At 36.7% G+C, this 10,353-nt stretch overlaps 1 protein-coding gene across 1 annotated transcript in view; it reads left to right on the top strand.

Moving 5' to 3' along the window:
* Window positions 1-278: 278 nt before the first annotated feature.
* IMPACT (impact RWD domain protein) overlaps window positions 279-10,353 on the top strand; it is a gene marked incomplete at its 5' end in the record, with an annotated part of 18,913 nt that continues 8,838 nt past the window's right edge. Inside the window, 6 exons of the mRNA XM_009695654.1 lie at window positions 279-407; window positions 1,178-1,230; window positions 2,217-2,279; window positions 5,419-5,504; window positions 7,191-7,319; window positions 7,610-7,707. Of these exons, the coding sequence (XP_009693956.1) occupies window positions 279-407; window positions 1,178-1,230; window positions 2,217-2,279; window positions 5,419-5,504; window positions 7,191-7,319; window positions 7,610-7,707 (558 nt within the window). The remainder of the gene's footprint in view (window positions 408-1,177; window positions 1,231-2,216; window positions 2,280-5,418; window positions 5,505-7,190; window positions 7,320-7,609; window positions 7,708-10,353) is intronic.

The raw sequence follows: 10,353 nt of genomic DNA, 5'->3' as shown, positions 1-10,353 counted from the left end.
CAAGCAGGAGCGGCACTGACGGGGAGCTGCAGGGCTGTGTTGTAGTGGCTCCGTGTCACTTTGCTCGCCTTGTCACTGCCAAGAATTACAGGATTATCCACAGAAATGCAAAAGCTGATGTGTGGGATCTGGCTCCCCAGTATTTATGGCCTTCCATTGTAGTGAATCTTGTCACATCTGTAAATAAGCTGTAGAAGAGCAAGACTTAAAACTGTGATTGGCACACAAGACTGTGGGCTTTGGGGGATTTATTTATTTTTGCATAATGCTTTTTCTAGATTGATGAAATTGAAGCCCTTTCATCCATATATGGTGAAGATTGGTGTGTTGTTGATGAAGATGAAAAAATCTATTGCATTAAGATTAATGATTGTCTGGATCAACCAAAATGGACCCTCTGTCTGCAGGTATAGTGACGTTAAGGAGTTTGGCATAGAATTTGCAGTTGGACTGATGCAGGCAAAATCTTGTGCCTGCATGAAACCCTTTTAAATAGGATTCATTATCTACTCAGATGGATTAAGGAGCTTTTGGATTGGAATCTGTGGTAGACTTCTCAGTGATTGTTCCTGTGACACATCAGTGTCCTTGTGGTATTTTCAGTAGTTACATATCCTAATTCCACACCTGACAAAAATGAATTTCAGTGTTTTTCTCCAAAGACTAGTTTTAAAAATATTTTTTACATTGACTTTATGTAGGACACCTCAGTGAATCTGCTGCAGTTGCTTCTAGATTTACTTTCTGGAGAGTGTGGAGACTAATTAATTTTCGATCAACTTAATTGAATAACTTGCTACTTTACAGAACTGAAAACAGAAAGTTTACTTAGTGGAAGAAACGCTGAAGTGTCTACTTATGGAAGTGCAGTGCCACTTAAAGAAGTCCAGTAACCATGTATGCAGCTCCTTTCAAATTTCTTCTGCACTTTATTTTGCATGACACTGCATCCACAAAAATTGAACCATGAAATATAATATTTGTGTGCATTACTATTGTTGGAATCCTAAATACAGATACTCAGGTTTTCTTGTCATTCTGTAACAACATAGCCAACTATTTTCTTCATTTGTAACACTGATTGCAGTCCTAGTGATTGACATCAGAGTCCATCAGTAAAGCTCAGCTAGCTGAGAGGAGTAGGTCCAAGTGAATACTCATCCTGAATTTCTTTCAGGTGATTTTGCTGCCAGGATATCCAACTGCAGAGCCACCTATTTATCAACTAAAGTAAGTGAAGTTTTCTTTCAAACATTTGTGTTTCTTTTCTGAATCACTACTGTTAAATTTCAACTTACACTGTAAACAATTAGTTAAGATGCCTCCTTGAATTAAAGTGTACCGGGGATGGCGGAAGTTTGCAGCAAGAATATTCTGTTCTTTCTCCTGAGTTAGCCTCATAGAGCTCCCTATGACAGTTTGGTCTCATCCCTCAACTCTAACTCTTGCCACATTATTTTGTGGCAAGGCCACAATTAGACTGTGGAGGTATGGTGGCTGCTACCTGTTGTGGTGGACAGTGATGTCTCATCGCTTCCTTGGGTGTACCCCTCTTGTCTGGATCCTTGTTTCTGATTGTAAGGCATGCTTTTCATCTGAGCACTGACTCTTGTTGGGATGGAGCCATGGCATGTGCCATCTTATTTTCCTCCCCTGCTCTCCCATTGTCTCCTGACGTGTAAATGAGTTGGGAATGGAGACGTGTAAGCCAGGTCCCTGATTTGGATGACAGAGGGACCTGCAGGGCATGACACACAACATACCTACTGAGTTCTGGTCAGCAGTATTGACAAGGCAATACAATGTAGTGCTGGTAAACTTGAGGGAAAGTTTATAGTTTAACATGAGACCGGGAGGGTACAGGTATAGAACTGAAGAGTCATTCAAAATATAATAGGTATTATGGTGCTGAAGGAATTTGAAATGTAAACTGATAATATGTACGGTGAGTCTGGAGTGACAGTGGCCTACCATGAAAAACAAGTCCAGCTTTCTTACCTGAGGTAAGAAAAGGCAACCCAAGTTAGGAGTCTTGAAGGAGAACTGGGAGATGGTGCTTTTACCAAGATGTTTACAACTGGAATCTTGTTAAGTGGGAACGATTGGTAATGTTTTATTTTCAAAATGTTTATCACCTTTTTTTCAAAATGAATGTTTGTTGAGATATTGGGATCAGTGTATGGGCACAATTTTAATTGTATTTCTTTTCATTCTAGTGCCCCTTGGCTTCGAGGACAAGATTATGTGGAACTAGCAAATAGCTTGGAAGAAATATATGTGTAAGTTAGAGACTGTGGACTATAGTAAAAGGAGACAATGTATTTTCAGTTTCATGCCCTGCTCAATGTATGCTTTTGAAGTACCTGCGTAAACCAGTAGTGGTGAAGTGATTGCTGCAATAGCCATAAAGCAGCAAGTTTCTTTTATAAATCTAACAGTTAAAGATGCCCTGTATTTAGTAAGAGTTTTGCAAGAACAAATTGTATTAAACTCTGACAAGTTGCTTTTATATTGTTCAAACCTGGTGTTCTGTAAGGACAGAGTCTTCATTTTGACTCCTAATAGAATAGGCTCCCTTTAGAATCCATGAGATCGCTTATGAATTGGTGCTATGAAGTATGAGATTTCTGCACCTGTTCCGCATTTGAATGTTAAAGTGCGGGATGTGAAAACGTTTGTTCGTGTCTTAGAGCGTAAGTGGCAAAGCAATTTTTCTTGAAAGCTAGCTAAGGGATAAGTAGGTTTTAAAACAAATTAAACACTTGTAGAATCTATTAACTAATCTGTAACATAGTGGAGTGTTTATTATCACAGTGTGCAACTAACAGCACATAATGAATGCATGAGAATAAACGGAACATTTAGAAATACCCAAATCACGTGTTTTTGAATTGCTGTGAAATTGGAGTAGTAAATGTAGTAATTTTATATGGTTTATGTAATTCTTTCAGATCCCAAAGATAATATTAAGTAAATTAAATGAAAATATGTCATGAGGAAGCACAATCATGCCCAAAATACTGAAATCTGAACATGTTGCATAAGAGATGTTTTTTAATGTCATAAAATAAGGAAGAGAGCACTTAGCTTGCGTGAGGGTTTTTTATCTAATTACTCAGTTAGTTTGATTAACTGGATTTTTATTCTAATTAAGCAACAGATAATTTAAGCAAGTAAAATTGAATTTGAAGTGTTAAAAATGCAGAAGCATTTTAGGTGAAAAGTTCTATGGGATCATATTAACTGCAGTTGTTCAGTGGAGCAAAGAGGACAGAAATTGTCTTTAAGTCTGTCCAGATTCATAGGATTTGCTGGAGTCTCTACCAGAGGTAGAGCTCCTGTAGGTGGTTCTTCAGATGTCCTGAGCGTCTGGTGCATGTTGCCATGTGAGGACCGTGAGGAGAAGTAGTGTGGTTGTGAAGCACTTTTTTCTTTTTTCTTTCTTTTCCTACCCCCTGCAGTCTTGTAGGCTTTTAAATTGTGCTGGTTAGATCAGTCCCTTGCAGCTCCATTCTGTCTATATCAGTTGCTGTTCAGAGCCATGGCTGATCTCCTCTTGTTACTGTTTGTTCATCGGGAAATTAATGTGTTTGTACTTTAGGCCATATCTGTCATTTTAAACTGTTTAAAAACCTTCCGGAGTAGTCACTGATGTGCACAGTGTTTATGAAAGCCTTTTATCTATCCAGTGTCTAAATAGTTGTCAGATAAACAGAGGTCCTGTGCATCATTTACATTGTGTGTTTTACCGGATTTCTAGTCCCTCGTGATGTAAATTGTATAGTTCTGCAATCTAAAACAATATGAACTGTACTGTCAATCACTATGTCGTTCTTAAGGAGGTGGAAAAAGTGGATAATTATAGATCACAAGTCTGTTCTGGGAGTCCCAAAGTTCTTAAAAAATGTAGCAAATGTTTGGGTTTGTTTTTTGTTGGTTTTTATTTTCTTCCTAGATATTCTTTTGGTAAGACTTTTATTCGATAGAAAGCTTTGTTTCATGACTTAGACACAAGTGATAAGAAAAATAGCAGCATAGAAAGATAACCTTTCAGACTAAGTGTAATTTGCAAATAAACAGAAATTGAAATTGGGTTATAGCTGAAGAAATTGCTATTTACTTGCACAAAACAGAGAAATCTTATTCATTGTCTAATCTCTTTCATTCCATCATTAAAACAAATATAGTTCTTCATGTATTAAAATAGTCCTTCTGTATGATAAGAAACAGCATGAAATCAGAGTGTTGAATTCTTCTGGAGTCTGTCCAGATTTTGAAGACAGAGCTACAAGTTTATAAATTCCTTATTTTTGCTTGAATATTTTTGTTAAAATAAGTATATTTGTTTGAATTTCTGAGTGTATTCAGCAGTAGTGCTGTATACTTTGAGAAAAGTAAGAGTTTAAAAATGTCATTTTGTCACTGATATGTACTTACGTGGTGCCCCAGATAGTGGCAGTAAGAATAAAATTAATGAGAAACCGTGAGTTACCTATGGCCCTAAATCTTTAGTTTTGTGTTTGAGACAGACATGCACAATTCATAAACGTATTAAAATATAATTGCGAAGACAACTTTTCAGGACACTATTTTAAATATATTTTGAGTTGTTTGGATCCTGCTGCTCATTAAGGCAGCATTTGTTAACTCTGAATATGCCCATAAAAGATGTGTTCATCCCATCCTCTCCTAGTACCTTAATACACACCTGTGCCCCTGACTAAGGACTCCTAAACCTAAATCCTTACCTCCCTGTCCTATAGAACTGCTTATTACCCAAACTCTAGCATATCAGTCCAATGCTCCACTGTGTCTGCTGCCGGTGACCTACTATCACAGTCCATTGAGATCAACCTCTGCTGTGTGTGTACTGACTGCTTGAGGGGAAAGAGAAATGGGGCTGTTCCAAGGAAGAGCCGCCCTCCCAAACATGAAGCGGAAGGGTCTCCTACAGCCACAGAGCAGCTGAAGGAGCTCACTGCTGGCAGTACAGTACTTCTTGTAGAGAAAATGGATCCGGAGCAAGCTCTAAGGCTAGACATCCTTCTTTTGAAAATACTGAGGACTGTCCAACTTACTTTTTTCACAGTTGCTTTCTCTTTCCTTAGCGTCCAGAATGTTTGTCAGTTGCCTGTTTTCCTCCAGCATTGGTGCTTTTAATGTTTGTTGTTTTTTTTAAAAACAAACAAACAAAAAAACCCCCAAAACCCAAAAAAGAGTGTATGTAATGATGCAGATATCATGTGTTTCACCCAGTGAACTACTGGCAGAATTTTCCACAAGCCTGTCTAAGCTCTTTATCTCACTAGATGATAATGTTGTATTTCTGCGTGTCTGAAATCTGTGTGTTATTTGGTGTACTTTCCAAATGGAGAATCATTTTTGCAGATTTCATTCACTGTGAGTTTTAACTTCCAGACAGAACCTTGGTGAAAGTATACTTTATTTATGGGTGGAGAAGATACGAGAAGTTCTGATAGAAAAGGCACAGTCATCAGATCCAGGTACTTCAGAAAATACCCGAGTATTTCAGTTTACTTCTTGTTCAACTGGAAAGTAAGATTTCATTACAAGTTAAAGCTTTATGCCTGGTTTTGTATTGGATCTAAATAACAGAAAACAATAGTCTCCGGTGTCATGGCTTACTGTTTTACAGTGATAGCTTTTCTTTTTAAAAAGCAGTAGAGGAAAAAAAGGAGGAGGATGGCCTCAGTGAACTAGAACAAGGTCTATAGTTCTCTCAGAAATTAAATTACTTGCATGAAAGCAGAGTGCTGCACGCAGGTACATTATGCATTATCCTCTGTTCTGCAAAGGAATCATTCATATCAGTAATTAATTACTGGTATTGAGTACACTCTTGGAGGATTGGGATTAGCCTCAAGAGAAGATAAGCTTCAGAGGAATATGCAGACAAATGACCAAGGACTCCATCTTAATTGCATTTTACTGTATTGGGATGAAAAGTACATCATCACTAGAGTTGCAGTGATTCTTCTCCTGTTACTCTTATAGTGATAGGGTTTGTGTAAATTCACAGTTGTTCTTTCAAAAAGTAGTGGGTTTTTTGTGGGTTTTTTGTGCGTTAAAATGCTAAACTGCTATGAAATGCATGAGTGACATGCATGCACTTGTGGCAAGAAGAAATAGAAGTATTTTTCTATATCGTGGATGTTAGCTTAGTCCTATGAGGAATAAAAGACTGAAGAGGAGAAAAAAGTAGTATATTTTCAGTGCTGCTTCATGAAAAGGTCTAGTTTTAGTCTTTCAATAAACTGTGTGTTTTGTTGCTACATCACAGACATTTAAAAATTCATTCTTCATTAACATGACTAAAGGAGTGGATACTGAAAAGGGAAAGTTTTACTGACAATATTGGAAGTTTGTTGGGTATTTTGACAGCACCCTTGTGGCTTCTACTTAATATATCTAATGGTTTTTCTAGACCTTTTGAGCCTGCTATATCACCCCTCTGCTTTTTTACGGAAAATACCTACATTACAAAAAGTGCATTATCACCACATCATAGACCCTCTAAATAGAAATTAGATTGTGATATATTAACTAGTCTGTATGGTAGATTCCCTCTAAATCCAGTTGCCGGAGCACTGTGTGTTATATTTACTCTTTTGCTATTGACTATTATATTTTGTATGTTCTATGCATGAAGGAAAATAGGATTTTCGGGATCCCAGATTGCTTGAAACATGTCCAGAGAGATGTTTCAAATATAATGATTTCATAACCTCGTGAAGTAGCATTGAACATCAGCTCTACATTTTTCCCCAAATGACCAATAAATGACTGGAGTTCTTGTGAAACATCAGATTATTTTGGTCTCTAAATTCAGATTAAATTAGTGATAGCATTGTAAATGTTTAATGGAAATGGTAAACATTATTGTTCTTTTCTTCTTTGAAATACTGTTAATTAGTATTGAAACAGATGACATCATGCAAGGATCCCGTAGCATAAGTATTGTATTCCTAATTCTAAGGAAGATTTTAGTTAGTACTGGACTATGAATTTCTGGATTTTGTTGTAATTAATGTTGCTATTCTGCATTTCATAATTTTTAATGACAACCTATTTGAACTGAAAAGCCAAAGTTTTTTGAGAAAAAGATTTGGAAATTTTGTCTTGTCTCGCAAAAAAATGTGTAATGAATTCTACTGCTTGTATCTTAATAGAACCAGATATTAAGAAAACCAGTGAAGAAGTTGATGAAGATGATGGAGGTGATTTTCTCCTAGACTATCAGCCCATTCAAGAAGATCCGATTAAAATGTTCAATTACATTACATCTGAAAGTCAAGAAGGTAAAAAATATGCCCTTGTTAATTCTGATGAAATAATTTAGAAGAGAGAGGCCTTAAGATTCTGGTTTTCTACTCAGCTTTTGAATAAAATTAGTAACATTAAAATTATAATAAAGATTAGTAACAATCATAAAAAAACCCAACATATTTTTGGTGGTTCTGTATGTTATCTTGTGTACTTCCCTTTAACAAGTCCCTTTTTTGAAGTTGAGACATTCTTTACTTAAGTAGCCATACACATTGTTACCGTACTCGTAAAAGAAAACAAATGCTTCCTTGTTTGTGATTAGTAGATGAAGAGCTGCCATCCATACATCATGGAAACCCCATCACAGATCGGAGGAGTACTTTCCAGGCACATCTGGCTCCTGTGGTGACACCCAGACAAGTTAGTAGAGATCAGTTCTACTCTTTTTGTCTGTACTTTGAGCTTGATAAGATATACTTGGGATTAGCCAAATATGTCTGTCTGTCTGCCTTTGCATCTTTGTGTGCTAATATTGTCTGAGTATTCATCAGTTTCTTGCTTTCACTATTAGCTAAATAGCTCTAAGTGTCAGCTGTGCGGTTCTTCCTGCTATTCTTTACCATTATGTGCATTAGATGCAAGAGAATAAGAACATCGAAATTTGACTTTTGGGTGGTTTATCATAAGATATTTGGAAGCTACTGAGTCTATGATGTGTTGCTTGGAAAGTGAATGAAAAAGAGTTTATAAATGTTTTCCCTCCTTCAGAAAGGAATTCTATTGAAAAATAAACTTGGATAATGCATAAGTAAATCTTTATTGAGATCTAAGAGAGAGGTGTAAGCAGGTTCTAGAGTTGTATTTGCTTACAACTAGAAAAATGTCTGCCCTAGTTCCTGTCTGTTACTGGAATCATTGCTGAATGTAGACCTAGACAGAGTGCCAGAAAGTGGCAGCTATGTTTTGTTTCCCATCATGCTTCCCCTCTTTCAGCAGTTTAACACAAGGTAAAGAAAGTATCACTGTGTTTAATATTACTGTTTGTTTTTTTTTTTATCCTTTGTGCGATTTGTCCTGTTGCTTCTTGCACCAGAATTAACTTTCAGAATCCACAGCATTGTATGAAAATACGCCTTCCTGTGTTTGCTGTGAATCAGTCACTCATAACTTTGTTGCATCTCTCCACTTTCTCTGTGCAGTTGGATTTCATAGACATCTATCATATTTTATAGACCTTAGTTTTCTGTTTTCCAGGCTGAGGTCCCCCAGTCTATTTTGGTACGTGTAATGTATGCTGTAACCTTGTTGAGATGCAGACTAGAGCAATACACAACACTGAAGATGCAGTCACTCCAGGGATTTATAGAGTGGTGTGAAGAGTTTTTATATCTTCCATGTTTTTTTCCTAGTAATCCCTTTCAGCTTACTTTTTTGACCTCTGCTGAGCACTGAACTGGTGTTTTCATAGAAATGTCTGTTACAACCCCAAGATCTCTTCTTGCTAATGTTAATAACTAGTGTGAAGTCACTTTGTACATCACTTTGCATCTATTAACATCAGTCTCCTTTGATGGTCCCTGTTTAGTGGGGAAACCACTCACCTACTTATGTTTTCTTGTCCTTAACTGAGAGTTAAACGTTGAGAGGATTTTCCTCTTTCCTTTTATCCAATTCTAGCTTTTATTTGGTAAGTAATCTTGTCAGATGCTTTTCGAAATTCCAAGTAAGCTGGATCTACTGCATACTCAGTGACTCTGAAGAACGTTGACAACTTGGCAGAGTTTTGAAATGTATTTCGCTATACAAAAACTGTTACATTTTAAGCTGTCTGTGGTTTTTTGGGTTTTACTTCCCCCTCAGTTTGCCTAGTATGGATGTAAGACTTGTTGGTCTTTAGTTCCCTGAGTCCTTCCTGGAGTACTTTTGAGATGTTGGTATTACATCATTCACCTTCTGCTACAGAAAGTTTTATCTGGTATGTTAGATATCTTAGCTATACTTCACAGCTTCATACTCCAATTCCCTTTAAACTTTTACGTAAATATGATCTGGTTTTGCTGATTTGTTTCTATTCATTTTATCAGCTTGCTCAACCTTATTCTGTGCTAAGGCTCCACAGTATTATCCTTGCCTGACCTTTTAAGTTTATATATACTGTACATTCATTTAGGTCTTTGTGCTACAGCTGTATCGTCTTTAAGTGATTCTTTTATATATATTATATTTATCTGCTGGCAGTACAGATCTCTGGTAAGCTTCAGCTTCTTGTGTGTTTGAGGAAAAGATTATTTTATTTATAACTTCACAAATGTGTTGTGCTTTTCACATCTGCCTTGTCATCTATCTTAATTTTTCTCTATCTGGATACAACTTGAGCTTTTTTGAACACACTTTCAGCTTTTTTGAGCTGTTCTTTTACAGCTTCCAAAGTGAAAGTAATTATTCATTAGGTTAATGTGGAATAACTCAGTATTTTAAAATACTTAGTACTTTACCATTTTCATTAAAGTAGCACTGCACTTCAGGGACTTTCTTAGCTGTGCTCAGTCCCTGTGAACTGTGAGCCCGTATGAACTGTGCTGCTGTAGAAAGGGAAGAAATTGGAATCATTGGCTTAATGTCCTTTTCCCATTTTAAAAAACTCTCGCTTTTTGATCATGATTTATGAGTAAGATTGTTTCTACTTATGAGAAAGTCTGTACCCACAGACATGGATTTCCAAAAGGGCAGGTCTATGTCAAGAAATGGTACTCACTTAAAGCAGGTTAGTAATTTCCCTTTTGCATGCAAAGACATTCTTGATTTCTTCTTTTATGTGGGTTTTTTGTTTGTTTGTTTTTAAAACCAACACATACTCGATAAACCTAGGAATTTCCAGTCAAACCTTACTGGTATGTGGTTAGTATAAAGATAGAGCAATTCCCCAAGTGGCAAATCCGTCTTGTTTCACAGAGTCTGGCTGTACAGTGTGAGATGATTGGTCTTCAGACTGCAGGGAAACTTTACTGTGGTATGGACTAATTTTTCTGAAAGAAAGCGAAAAGAGGTGAGGAATGGGATAAACAC

This window comes from Cariama cristata, unplaced genomic scaffold (assembly GCF_000690535.1).
Source record: "Cariama cristata isolate BGI_N322 unplaced genomic scaffold, ASM69053v1 scaffold13202, whole genome shotgun sequence".
Classification (NCBI taxonomy): domain Eukaryota; kingdom Metazoa; phylum Chordata; class Aves; order Cariamiformes; family Cariamidae; genus Cariama; species Cariama cristata.
Note: the sequence above shows the minus strand (reverse complement) of the source record. Positions and strands in the feature narration are given on the sequence as shown.